Here is a 13,908-nt window from a genome sequence, read left to right as displayed (position 1 = left end):
GCCCCTCCAGGAGATAATGGCGCGGCTCAACCCGGCGTTGGATTCCATAGCTGCTTCCAATTGAGGGGGCTTGGAGGCTCCATTTTCTTTTACCGGAGTCTCCCCTTCTCATGAATAATGGTGTTGGCCAAGCCTATGTTGTATTCCTCTACCGCTTCCATGTAAAGGGGCGCGGGGGCTCCGTTACTCCTCTTTTTCCTTCCCTGAAGTCTGCCCCTCCTTGAGATGATGGCGCGGCTCAACCCGACGTTGGATTCCATAGCTGCTTCCACTTGAGAAAAGATTTAGAAGATAATCCGAAGAGTCTTGTTTTGTATTCTAGCTACTTTTGGCTTTGTAATGAATGTATTGCTTTTGGCCGCAAAGCCACTTTATGAATACAATAATATTTTCTTATCCTGATATCCAAATATCCGTGAGAAGCCAATAATTGTGTCTCGCAAGGCCCCAAATATAGGCCCCCATAGTTGTATATTGAAAATAATATGAACTTTTAAAATATGCTCCGCGTCAAAAAGAGCCTCGTGGCGAGGTTTTTGAGGACATATGTATCTTTTGGATCCACTTGCTGGCTCCCAACTCAAAACTCTTAGCGACAATAACTCCTTCTTTTCCGAGATTTAAGGCACTAATCACTCGTTGAAAAACAACAGTCATGAAAAATAATCTCGTGAAAAGAACAGTTACCTCCTCGGAAACCGTTCGGTTCCCTCGTGCCAATAATCCATTCTTTTCCGAGATTTAAGGCAACTTTAATCACGCTTTACTGACATCGGTTTGACTCTTTAACCATCCAGCAGGTGGAAATGCTTTTCCGAGACTATCGGCCAAGGGTGGAGATTTGCATGTCCTGTTCCTATAAATAGGTGCATTATGGGGATGGGAACGTTCACGCCAAAAAAAACCTTCCTTTGAGTTTCAGATCCTCAACAATACCCTTCCTTTTTTACGAACATCTCTCTGTCAATTTCAGTCCTTCTCTCACAGATCTTCAGTCCTTCCCAATAATTCTAACAGCAATCTTTCTTAATTACTTGTCATCACCATTCTTCAATTCTCGCATTCTCTCAACCCTTCACCAATGGAACCACAAACCCAGCAACCAACCGAGGATGGAGGAAGCAACAAAGCAGCCGGGAGTAGTGCTAACATGCTTTGTAGGCGGAACAGGTGGAATCCCACTACAGATCAGATAAGAATCCTCAAGGAGCTTTTCTACAATAAGGGAGTTAGGTCCCCAAATTTAGAGCAGATTCAGAGGATCTGTCTCCAGCTGAAATGGTACGGCCAGATTGAGTTCAAGAACGTCTATTTTTGGTTCGTGAACCAAAGGGCTCGGGAGAAGCGGAAAAAGAGGTCCACTTCGGATGTTCATGTGCCCATGCAAAGATCAGGGCTTGTTGGTGATGACAATGGTACCAATTGGAAACCTGAGGATCAGTATATTAACTTCGAATCTTCTGCATCTGCTTCTGCTTCTTCAGCTGGTGTGATTGCTTTTAACGGGCAGAAGGGGAACTATGGTGGTTATGGATCTATGAACATGGAGATTGAAACCCTTCCTCTGTTCCCAATGCATGGTGAGGACATCTTTGGTAACATGAAGACTACTTCCGATGGAGGTGGCGGTCACGGTGGTGGCTCTCACATTTCCCTTGAGCTCAGCCTTTCCTGCGAGGGCAAAGCTGAAAAAAAAATTTCCGGAGCCGCTGACTCGGCTTAGTATTGTATAGTGTTGCCCCCCTAGTGTTGATAGGCAAAGCGAAGAAACGATTATGGGCCTCAAAAACAGGCTTTCATGAATGGGCTTCGCGAGTGTAGGAACACTAGAATTTCCCACGAAGGCTTATGCGAAGAGACTGGCTAATAAATTAATCCCTCAGTGTTTTGACTCCTCAGTAATTATGGATTGCACTAATTTTTTTTTTTTTTATTTTTTTATTTATTATTATTATTTTTTTTATAAGTAGTTGAATTCATTAAGACAATGTGAATCAAGGTTTAGACATGCAGCCCAAGTATAGTCGCCTAGACACAAATTTTCTTTCAAATCCTTTGGGCAACCTTACTGAAATGGCCAGGTGGGGGAGGGCGAACAAGAGAGGCAGAATCCATTTTGGCATGAGCTACTCCCACATAGTGGTTTAGGCCCATTTGCACGCACTTCTGGATTCAAGAACCTGTCATGAACGTTGTCCCCTTTCTAGACACCATTTCACATAGGCTATACTTACTAAGATGAGAAAGGTCATAAGTGTGAAGACAGTTCAACAAGTGTTAATAAAAGCCGCCCTTAACCTTAAGGGACCTGAACTAGGCACCAATAAGGAGTTTAGGCCAATATTAACAAAAGAGACTTCACATATTCCGTTATGATTCACAAACCCTTACCAAATTCAACTATTATTCCGTTATGATTATTATTATTATTATTATTATTATTATTATTATTTTTTTTTTTTTTTTTTTTTTTTTTAAAAGAAAACTAGAAACAAAAAAATTAACAGAAAATTAAAAGCAAAGAAAGAAAGAAGCTAGCATCACCATGTTTGGCTAACCTCTAGAAGACCACGGGGGAGGCCATCTATGCTTCATTCCAAGCTCTGATGTATCAAAATTTGTAGGGTAAAAATCCCTCCTGTGAGAGCTTGTAGGAAAAGAACAAAGATACTTCTCGTCGAAGAATTGGAAGCAATTTGGCTCGTAGGAGGAGTAATCTTGCCCCCCAAGTATCTTTGTTGGCATAGAATTAGCCACAGATTGGCCATTATAGACGACCACTTGTTGGTTTGAATTCTCATGATCAAGAGCCTCAAAAACAACAATTAGGTCGCCTAGATCATATTTAATCACCGCTTGGCTATTAGAATTTTTAAGAAATTCCTTTTGGTGATCAACAGAATGAACATGGGCTCCATCTTGCCCCCCATGCATCTGATCAGTAGCCACGTATTTGGCTTGATCAGTGGAGAAATCAGATATTTGTTCAGCGACAATTGTATTGTCAGAAGAACAATCTTGTTGATGACCTTTTCCATGCACAGCCTCTGTGTAAGGCTGTGACTCACCAGTGAGACCCTTAGGTTGATTGCCACCTATAGGCAAGTTAGTCTCATAAACGACCTCTTCTTGAGCGTTCTGCTCAATTTCTAGGTCCCAATCGCGAAACCTCTGCTTTGTTTTTGCGATCAAAATGGCCATGTCCCTGGCTTGCTTTTCTTTATTCCTCTCGATGTTGGCCATGATGATCGCGAGCTGTTCATCAATGCTTGCCCCCTCTGGGACGGGAATAGGCATAAACTCGTCATTAATGGCAGTATCGCCAGTGGTGGCAACATTGACCATCTATTTACTTTAGGAATTTCTTTTGGTAAAGATTTTCCCCTAGCATCTCAATGATGGCGAACAAATGCAAAAAGACTCTAGTGTAGTCCCACCGGGCGTGCCAAAATGTTTGGCTCCAATTTTGTTGCAGCTGGTCAACAGTCTCTTTTCTGCGCGGGCGTGCCAGCACCGTTCGGGTGCGGTCGTCGGGGGTGTCCCTTGACCTGACTTCTTTCAAGCAATTGTGGACGAGGAGAGCACCAACCTCGTCGTGGGATTCTTTGTGCCTCGTGGCGAGGACTTTTGCTGAGCTTCTTGTTAACACAATCGATACTCAATATTGTAGATCGAGCAGAGCGACATCACCGGGAAATGTTGAGATCTTGCTAAAGCGTGACTTTAGCTTGGCTGGGTTGCTAGGGCGTTACCCTTGCTTGGCTGGTTCTGTAACCGTTGTGGTCGCGGCACTACCGTCGGCTCCCGAGGAGACTAGGACCGAAGCACGTTGACAGAGGGTTTGGTGGCACTGAAGGTCGGCTTCTAAGAAGACTAGGACTAGGAGTGTGATCACCGCTAAGAGAAAGAGAAGGAGAGGAGTTGCTCTTAGAGAGGTTTGCTCTAGAGAGAACTTAGATCATCTTAGAGATGTTGTTGTTGAATGTGAATGTGTGTCTTAGAATGAGAAGAGAAGGTGTTTATATAGGGAAGAAAAAGAAGAGTGAAATGATGAGTGGAAGAAAAATAATGAAAGTGGAGTATGAAAGTGATTTGTAAAATATGGAAAAGATAGAGAAATGATGAAATTGTACCTACATGTACGTTGCAAAGCATAATTAGCTATAATCAGACACCCTCATTGTACCGCCAGAGGTACCAACTATCGTCAAAGGAGTAACCCATAGATAGGCAGCCAGGCGGGCCACGGCTTGAGCACAAACGTTCCCCAGGATCACCGCTGACGCGCCGCCACGCACTCTGCCAAGACGGCATCAGAAGCTACTGAAACTGGGAACTGAAGCACTTCAGTCCCACATCGAAAACAAGGAGAAGATCAGACCTCTCCTCACCTATAAAAGGTCCTCTCTTCTCCCTTCATTAAATTACGCATTAACTCTCATTTATTACTGTGCTGCCTATATATCAACTGACTTAGGCATCGGAGAAGTGAAGACCGCCCAACGCGGTCTCCCTCTAACGCCCTGTCTTTCACTTGGCAGCTAGCAGGAATTACCAGGTATACAGAGTAGCGGTCCGCCCGCCGGACCCGCGTTAAACGGAGGTTTGGCTACCGCCAGACTTTGAGCATTAACATTGGCGCCGTCTGTGGGAACCCTTGAACAAGAGGTCATCCCATCACAACTACCATGACTAGCGGTAGCGGGGGAAACGCCGATGAGCAGGCAGACCAATCCGCCATCCCCCAACCATCCAATCCAGCAGTAGGTGTTAACCGCGCACTATTCAACACCCCAACTAACCCCGGCGGTGAGACGGATCCAGGCAGCAGCCGCCCACCAGGCCAGGACCTCGCCGCCATGTACGAGTTGGCACTGGCAGACCTTCACAAGGCAAACAGAGAACGTGAAGAGGAGCGCAGAGAGAAGACCGAGGCCCAAAAGCAGGTGGCTGCGCTGATGTCACGTTTTGATGACCTAAAAAGGACGTTGGAAAGAACCGCCAACCCGGTACAGAGCGAGCATTCGCATAGTGCAAGGCGTAGTCATCCCAACGCTGGTACATTGGGACCAGAACCAGTCGTGCAGATGCAAGTCCCGCTGGACCCCCCTGAACTACTGGGGATGGGACCACCGCCCATTCCCCAACTCATGTTGGAGCAGGAGGCAGAGTCGGTACCACGCACCAACCGCTCGGAAATTAGGGCAAGAACTGAGGGCGATCCGCCTGCGCCAAGGCATAGGCAGACCCAGCGGAGTATATATGCCGGACCCGCCGGCGACGCAACAGCCCAGATTCTGGAGAGGATGCAGCAGTTGGAACAAAGGTTGGTCCGGGCAGAGTCGGGCGCCGCGCCGTCAACTCAAAGTCCACTTTTCACGTCCAGACCAGGACCCTTCACCGCTGCAATCCTACAAGCTATCAGGCCTGCGTACGCGAAAACTCCAAAGATGTCGCATTACAGCGGTACAACCGACCCCTTCGTCCACATGGACACCTTCAAGAAGGTCACCAACAACAAGGGATTTGACGACCCCACTCTGTGCCACTTGTTCAGCGAAACACTGGACGGAGAGGCAATGAATTGGTTCTTCGAATGTCCGCCAGGATCCATTGACTCATTCAACGCACTGTCACATACCTTCCTCTCCCGGTTCATCTTACTGTCCGCCGGACATCATAACACGAGTCAGCTGTTCAGCGTCAAACAGGGAGAGAACGAGTCACTCAAGGCATTCGTCACAAGGTGGCGAGCGGCGGCATCTCAGTGCCGCGATCTGGACAAATCGATGGCATCGGCGGCCTTCAAGCAAGGACTCCTCAAAGGGCCGTTCCTCTATCACCTCAACTACAATCATCCAAATGCGGCATATGACCATATCATGAGTGAGGCGGTCATTCACGCCCAGGCGGAATTCATTACATATGGAGAAGTCCCACCGCCACCGGTAACGCCAGCAAAAGCCACACAGCCTACCTCGAGTCATGAAACCGTTAATAAGGCACCCGCCGCATCACCAACTGACAAGAAGAGGGAATGGCCACAGGGCCACTACCAGAACAAGCGGCAGAAGGATCAGTACCACAAGGGAAACCGCCCAACCCAGGAAGATAACCGCAACAGACAAACAGAGTCTTCTCAACGGTATGCAGTGTTCACGGTCCTCACAACCTCGTACGAAGAAATATACAATCAGTGCAAGGATCAGATCCCGCCACCTCCCCCAGCAAAATACCCAAAGACGGGCAAACCCAAAAACACCGGCAGATGGTGCAAATACCATGAGGACAGCGGCCACAATACCAACAGCTGCAACGCACTCAAGACGGCAATCGAGACCTTGTACCGTGAAGGCAAGATGGAACAGTTCAAGGTATGCCAACCGCCACCAGTGATCGCCAACGTAGAGACGTTGGGCCGCATTAACACAATCGATGGCGGTGCTCCAATCACGGGCTTGTCTCACAGAGCCAGGAAGCGTTACGCACGCGTTAATCACCCAAAGGAAGTCTGCAATATCCGTTACGAGAGATCCGCCAAAGTCCCAAAGGTTGGTTGGGAACCTATCACATTCTCTGAGGAGGAGGAGCGCGGGGTGCACCTACCCCATGATGACCCCTTCTTGGTCGACGCCATTCTTGGTAGGTTCTCAGTAGGGAGAATATTGGTAGATAGCGGGTCCGCTGTCAACGTCATCTTCAGCGGTTGCTACAGCCATCTCAAGCGGAATAACAAGTTGCTCCAGGATCATGAGCCGCTGCTCAGCTTCTCTGGTGACGTCACACAGCCGCTCGGTTCTGACTGCATGCGGTTGACTATTGGCACTAGTCCGTGTATGGCGGAGGTACATACAGAATTTATAATCGTTGATTGTCTCAGCTCATATAATGCCATCCTCGGACGACCGGCGCTCAACAAGCTTAAGTGCATTATCGCCGGGTACATGCTTCTCCTGAAGTTCCCCACACCTAACGGCACGGGCAGTGTGCGGGGAAGCCAGCAATTGGCATGCGAGTGTTATTCAACGACTGTGGCACGGTCAACACGCCGCCATGATGTCCTAACAGTGGGAAACCAGGCACCGCCACCAAATATCTTCGAGGACCCTAGGGATGAGGAGGAGAAGTATGTAAGGAAGGAGCCGGTCAACCCGGACACATCCTTGAAGGTTGTCTGCATCTCGGACGAGCACCCTGAGCGGACGGTCCGTATAGGCGCCCAACTAGATCCAGAAGTAGAGGCAGAGCTCATTCAATTCCTACGTCATAACGCCTCCGTCTTTGCATGGTCCTATGCGGACATGCCAGGTATCTCCCCTGAGATTATCACTCATAAACTGACCATCAAACCCTCTTTTTATCCCATCAAGCAGAAGCGGAGAGCCTTCGATGAAGAAAAATACCGGGCAATCGGAGAAGAGGTCGCCAAACTCCAGGACATTGGATTCATCCGCCAAGTCATCTATCCCCAGTGGATCTCAAATTTGGTGATGGTCAAAAAGCCCAGCGGCAAGTGGCGGATGTGTGTTGACTTCAAAAACCTCAACAAGGCGTGCCCAAAGGATAGTTTCCCGCTACCCCGTATCGATCAGCTGGTCGATTCCACCGCCGGACATGAGCTCCTCAGCATGATGGACGCTTTCTCCGGATACAATCAGATCCAAATTGTGAGCCCCGGAAAAATTTATTGAGCTTAAGTGAAATAGTTCTATAATTTACTTATCGATTTCGATAAAAGTTAAAGTACTCGAGAATATTTTCAGAAAATTTCGTGAAGGGAAATCCTCAATTTAGAAGTTGGATAATGAAGTACACGACCCGACGAGTTCGTGGAAATTTTCGGGAGATTTTTCGGATACTCGAGCTATTTACCGTGATTTTCTGAAGTTCAGAGATTTTAGAAAATAAAAAGAAAACCAACGGTGCAATCAAGGCCGTCCATTAGGCACCGCTTGATCACTGCCGTCCAAAAACAAATAAAGGAGTTTATAAATGGGCCTGGGATCAGAGGAGTGATCCAGAAATCTCGAGAGAGAAGCTCGAAGCTTCTGACCCGAAGGGAGAGCGCCGACCCGGAAGAGAAATCCGACCGGAAACCGCTTCTCCGGCCACCGACCGACGACGCCCGACCACCGATGTCTTCCTCTCGTCATCGCCGTCACGATTTTGGCCTCAGATCATCCATGCAACAGCGGTGAGCGGAGCAGCAACGACAGGAAGCCCCGAGCCTTCTCCGGCCATCTCTGCAATTTCCGGCCACCATTCAAGGCGCATTCGGTATGGAAATTCATCCCTTCGTCATAATATGCACAATTTGATACTTAGTTTTCGGATTGGAGTGAGTTCTGATGAATTGGGTTTCTGGATTCATCTCGGCTTCGACGCCGGCGACTTCTCTAGCTTTTCTTGGTTCATTCTGGCTTCGCTGCTCCTGTTGACGAAGGCTGACCACGATTTGGAACTGGGTTCGGGAACTCGCTGGGTTGTGGGCATCGAATCAGCAGTTTATCATCGACTTTGTCCTGGAGAACCGAGTTTGAGCACCCAGGCAACAGTTTTCGAATCAAAGCTTTCAAAGGTATAATACAGAACCTCGAATCAAAGTTCTGTTCTCTGAAAATTGTTGGAATTTGAGTGTATGTGAAACTGAAAGCTTTTCGATTTGGTGTTGTTGAATCCGCTAGTTACTGGTATCGAAATTTTGGATTTGGATTGTTTGCTATGTTATTTGCATATGCAGAGTGGGTTATTATTGACTTGATTTGAGATTTTCTCTGGTTTTACAAGCTTGTGTTGCCAAGGCTGGTTATTCGAAATGTTGTGGAATAATTGAAAATGGTCAAGTTTGGGTGTCCATAGTAGTTTTGGGTACACCTTATATGGAAATTGGAAAGTATTGGATGTCCATAGTAAATTCCGTGTAATTACTATGCGACAAGATACGAAATGGAAGTAAAAGACCAAGTGTAGCGTGATTGAGATAAAATGTTGATGAAATTGGAAACATGTTCTATGCTTGTGCTTATGTTAAATGGATAGAAAGTGAAAGAAATTAATATATAAGTGGGTGGCCTTAGTAGTCGGGTGCACTCAATATATGTTTGGTTGATACCGTAATTTCAAGTGAATGTTCGATAATTTAAGCGATTGGTCAAACAATGGTCAAAGTTTGTCAATCCTGGTCAAACCAGGAAAGGTCGGTCAGACCTTGGTCAACTCCTGGTCAAACCAGGAAAAGGTGGTTTGGACGATATATTAATCGTCGAGATTTCATATAATTGTTCAATAGATTATTAACTATCGAAATGTCGGAACTTAGGACTCCAGTTACCCGAGGAACGGAAGGTTCGCGACTCTCGGAGTACGTGAGAGAAAGCATCAGAATCCAGGTAGGGATTCAGGACTCTCCTCGGTTGGTGATTTTCTTTTATATTTTATTAATGTGATGCATGATAAGTGGTATGGGTTGGTTATGTAAAATGCAATGCATACTAACCAATCTATGAGAAAATGTGTGATGGCTTGAGAGCGAAGGGTGGCTCTGACTTCCTTGGGTTCGATCCCCTTAACCTCCGGAGGGTTAGTTACGCCGGTCGTCCGGGTATTCCGATTGTAATGACGGGCCCGGTACGTGTGTGTAGCTAGGTAGTGGACGCTCTCGCTACGCTTACCTGGTGATAAATTAATTTGAGGTAAGGTCGTGTAGTGGGTCTATGGGACCGGCCATCAGGTAATACTTGGTTTTGGCGCCGTATTTATTTAAGCATCATGCATCGGTTTTCAAGTTGAAAATCATTAAAGTTTGTCGTTCTTTTAAATATTTGGTTTAAATATGTTTTCATACTGGGCAGCCCAAATATTTGTTTATTGGTTTTAAATCTAGTTGAGGTAGAGTTCCTGTAGAGCAGCGAGGACGAAAGCTCACCCCTACAACAGCATTATGGATGCAGGTACTGTGCACTGGTGACGGGACAATGGCGGACGGAGCTGGGTGTGCGGAACAATTTTGGTAAACCGCCTTCTGGGCTTTATTCTGCTTTCTATTTCTCGAACTTTGTGTCCCGAAATTCTTGGGTCAAACGTGGTTAAATTCCTAGTCCTTAAATCTTGTGCCTCCTGAGTGAGCATTCATTTCAAGTCTAGACGAACAAATTGAACCTAGCGATTCAAGGATTTTCACCTCAAAAATATTGGTAGCTTCCGCTGTGTTTTGCGAAAAGTTTTTCAAACTAAATGCCTAGCGGTCCTCTAGAATGTGAACTGAGCATTCGGTTTATGTTTTAGAGACTCGCGGCACTGTGACGTGCTTAAGCTGGTGAGGTGCAGCTTGGGGCGTTACAGAAAGTGGTATCAGAGCAATGCTTCTGAGTTTTTGATTTCAACGATCTAAAAACCTCTGATACCCGAAAAAGTTTCTGTCGGCTCGTGAAAATTTCCCAAGTCCTGGTAAAAAGTCGACTTAGGAAATGCTTGTTTGAGAACGTGTTTCTGAACCTTTGACTTGAACCTGTTTGACTTCGGTTTTGAAGACCAAGTTTCGAAAAACGATTGAGAAAGTTTTCGGAAAAAGGATTTTGTGAAAACGGTTCACAAGCGGGTTTTAAGGGTGTTTCCCAAAAGAAATTTAGAAAAAGGGGTGCCAAAAGCGAAAGTGCTTTGAAAGGCGATTTGGGAAAAGAAGGGATTTATTTCCCGTTACTGTTCAAAAGTTTTGGATTTCGGTTGTTACTATTTACGTGTTTAACCCGAACCAACTTTGAAATGTGTTTTGTCAGAAAGACGCTTTTGACCGAAAAAGGGAAGTTTTAGCGGAAAAATCGTTGTTTACCTTTAACGTGTGTTTTTACATTTGAGGTTTTTGGAACAAAACCTTGTACTAATTTGAACAGTTGTTCGAAGTTTGTCTAGAGTCTTGATTTTCCGTTACGTGGGAGATTTTAGGAATTTCTTTACCATGAAATTCTGGTTCACTCATTCGTAGTGAGAAATGATTATTGCTAGTGTGTGTTCATATAATTACAACTCTTCACGCGGTTTAGGGCCCGACTGGCCACCGGATCCCCCTAATGTATATCGTGGTTGAAAGTTGTTAATTACTGAATACAACTTGCGATAAATAAATGACTCTGGAGTTATTCTCCGAAACTTCGACGTGTTGTCAGTCGGAACTATTGTTTGTTTTCTTTTTGGATTCCTTAATCCGAAAAATCATTATCCCTTCTTCGAAAGGTTGACTTATGTTCCGACTTGTCTTTGTAATTGAAATTGTGGTTGTGTGATTTTCTATCCTTTTGAGTGTTGATATATTGTTGGATTCACTTACCGATTCAGTGGTTTGCCATCGCTCTGTTCAGTGAATCCGGTTTGTTAAATGTTGGACTTGGAAATTGCTTCTTCTTTGGATACCTTGTCGAGTCTAGTTCACTTGATTACTTCCACAGACTCGATTGTTGTGATTTGTCTTAAATTCTTTCAAGTCCAACTGTTATATGTTTATACATTATGTTGAATTGGTTTATGGATTCACTTCCAAATTGTGCATATTCACGTGAATCCTGTTCATTGAAATATTGTTGGTGGGACTCGATGTTGCATCTGTCTTGTAATCTTTATCGAGTCCAGTTATTGTTCATCCTTTTATTTGTTCTTCTTGAATTTGAATGAGTATCGCCACCCAAAGCTCCTCCACAGTGCACAGACCGCGGCAAAGATGTGGGCCCAGTATGAGGTAAAAATAAAAGGAGCAAGGTATGTGAACGACAAACTTGGGTTTATGTAAATGTGATTAGTGTGGGAACTTGTAAAAGTGATACTGTGAATTTGGTTGGTTGTTTGAGTGGTGATGTTGATTGTTGCTCTCATGTTAGCCTTGAAATGTCATTTGACAACTCTCGAGGAATTCGAATCATTATTTCGGGAAGATCCTGTCGAGCGCAACTCGTTGACGCTTCTCGTGCCTCAGGGGTATGAGTCAGGGAAAAGATGATCTTCAGCTACTTAATCTACTGAACAACAAAATGAAATTCCTCGCTTAGACCTGTCGACTTCGAAATTAAGTAAGAGAGATTTAATTGTGCTTTAGCACTCGCCATTTGACGTTGCTTGTGAAATTTTAGGATTGTAAAATCTGAAAGCATGGTTTCGGCGAGTGGTACCATATAAGGCGTTGCTTTGGGGTAGCCGGGGAAGCTACGCAATTAGAAAATTTATAGGTTTGACTAAGGTCACCCTGTGTAGTGTATAGACCTCCTCGGAAGTGCTTTAGCAAGTTAATGCGTATTCAGCATGGGCCAGAAGTGTATCATAAGAAAAGAAGGAAAAGAGGTGTGTGTCCACTGTGCGACCTCTATGGCGACTTCTCGAATTATGTTTCTTCGACTCACTCGTATATGCGGCAGAAACTCCATGTCACTTATGGCTATAGTTGACTCGAGTTTTTGGACGTCGAGATTCGCGTATGTACGAGGAAATAAGGCTACTTTGTTTCGTGGACCAAACCACTTGACTCTAGGTGAAAGGTCATCAAGTCAAACGTATTTCAAGGAAGGGCAGGAGACTCTCTGAGATTCTGGCCATTTACAACAATACGTGTTACCGGTAAGGATCTTAGAAGGACTGCGAGTATTTCTTCCTTGTAAATAGTTACGTAGACTTTTATTTTCTTCCTTTGGTTGATTTTGTTTCTCAATTCTCTGACGTTCTGGTTGTGGTTGTAATCATGCTAGTTCAACATTTAGACTTCTCCATTTGAGTTGTTTCCAAGGTTTAGAAAATCTTGTGTTTGAAAAGGTTTTTCGGGTTCAAAAGTATTTCGAGTTATTTTCAGAATTGTTTGCAAATCCAATAAATTTCACCCAAAGGTGATAAATTTTAACCCTCCAAATCAATCTCAAAGCTGAGATTTTTAACCTCAGAGCTCTGCTGATTTTCCCGTTTCAACAACTTTGGAATCAATTTCTAATGACTTCCAGAGCTCCGAAATTTTGAAATTTTAACACAACAATGTTTGGCATCTTTGCCAATGATCTGGAAAATTTCACTTCTTTTCGACTGGACATGAAGTCGTGGCAATTTTTCCAAATCTGCTTTACGAGAAAGGAAAACTTGGAAACTCTTCTGCAAGTTGTTTTGGTAAAATTTTTCACTTCCTTTCTCTTCCCTTCTTGGAAGTTTACAGTTGTGGTATTGGAAATCATTTGAAATTTCCTAGAGCTCAAATTCCTTTTCTTAGGAAATTTGCAAAGCAAAGTTTTGGTATTGTTTTCGGTTGCTTATCCATATAAATCAAGTTCAACGTAAACTGTAGTAAGGGAGGATATTCTCTACACTACTAGATGTTTGGCAATCGACGGTGGAAAAAGAGATGTGCAAAGAACGAAAGGCAGAAAGCTTGCGTCGTCACCATCAGGAACGCGACTTGCGACTTCAGCGACATGACTTGACATGGTCTGAACGACGGGTGATCTAGAAAAGTGTTTTGACGTCAAGTACGTTATAAGTGTTGTTCATGGTTGTTTAACCATCAGCTTCTCTAATTTTGGCGATGCTTTCGAGATCAACGCTGTGCTATGTGTGGAAGCGTGTGAGCCTTCAATCTTCAAGAGGTAAACCTTTAACGGTGATCCTCGAATTTCATCAGATAGTAACGGAAGCATTTGTTGAATCTCATTTTCAAGACTGATCAACAGTTCGTCGAACCAGTGTCCAAAGATCCGTTGGCACGTGGTTGTTGCAGGTAGGGCAACATGATTCGATGTTAATAACACGACGCATATCGTCCGCGTGGTTGGAAGGATTGCTTCACTTTTGAGTTCGTGGAATGGATGCGTTAGCCGAGACGGCGGTCATAAACGAATACGTAACGAACTCGGGTGCACTACGAGAAAATTCGTAAAGTGTCGTCACGTG

At 44.9% G+C, this 13,908-nt stretch overlaps 1 protein-coding gene and 1 long non-coding RNA gene across 3 annotated transcripts; one reads left to right on the top strand and one right to left on the bottom strand.

The window, feature by feature from the left end:
* Positions 1 to 1,437: 1,437 nt before the first annotated feature.
* Positions 1,438 to 3,110, bottom strand: LOC133711296 (uncharacterized). Its single transcript, XM_062137443.1, has 2 exons — positions 2,559 to 3,110; positions 1,438 to 1,685 (listed from the first exon to the last, which is right to left on the bottom strand). The coding sequence occupies exons 1-2, from the start codon at positions 2,932 to 2,934 to the stop codon at positions 1,645 to 1,647; spliced, it is 417 nt and encodes a 138-aa protein (XP_061993427.1). The 5' UTR covers positions 2,935 to 3,110; the 3' UTR covers positions 1,438 to 1,644.
* Positions 3,111 to 8,036: 4,926 nt separating this feature from the next.
* On the top strand, positions 8,037 to 9,918 carry LOC133736098 (uncharacterized). Of its 2 annotated transcripts, XR_009859418.1 has the most exons (3): positions 8,037 to 8,277; positions 8,401 to 8,578; positions 9,320 to 9,918. It is a non-coding gene; the product is annotated as an uncharacterized LOC133736098 (long non-coding RNA). The 2 variants fall into 2 exon arrangements; XR_009859417.1 differs by lacking the exon at positions 9,320 to 9,918 and having other exon boundaries at positions 8,401 to 8,687.
* Positions 9,919 to 13,908: the final 3,990 nt, after the last annotated feature.

The sequence above is a fragment of the Rosa rugosa genome, chromosome 1 (assembly GCF_958449725.1).
Source record: "Rosa rugosa chromosome 1, drRosRugo1.1, whole genome shotgun sequence".
Taxonomy (NCBI): Eukaryota; Viridiplantae; Streptophyta; class Magnoliopsida; order Rosales; family Rosaceae; genus Rosa; species Rosa rugosa.
Note: the sequence above shows the minus strand (reverse complement) of the source record. Positions and strands in the feature narration are given on the sequence as shown.

Coding starts and splice junctions, on each gene's coding strand:
- LOC133711296 (XM_062137443.1), bottom strand. CDS start 2,934: ATGCATGGGGGGCAAGATGGAGCCCATGTTCATTCTGTTGATCACCAA. Junction 1,686..2,558: donor TCCCCCGTGGTCTTCTAGAG/GTTAGCCAAACA, acceptor TTTTTTTTTCAG/CTTTGCCCTCGCAGGAAAGG.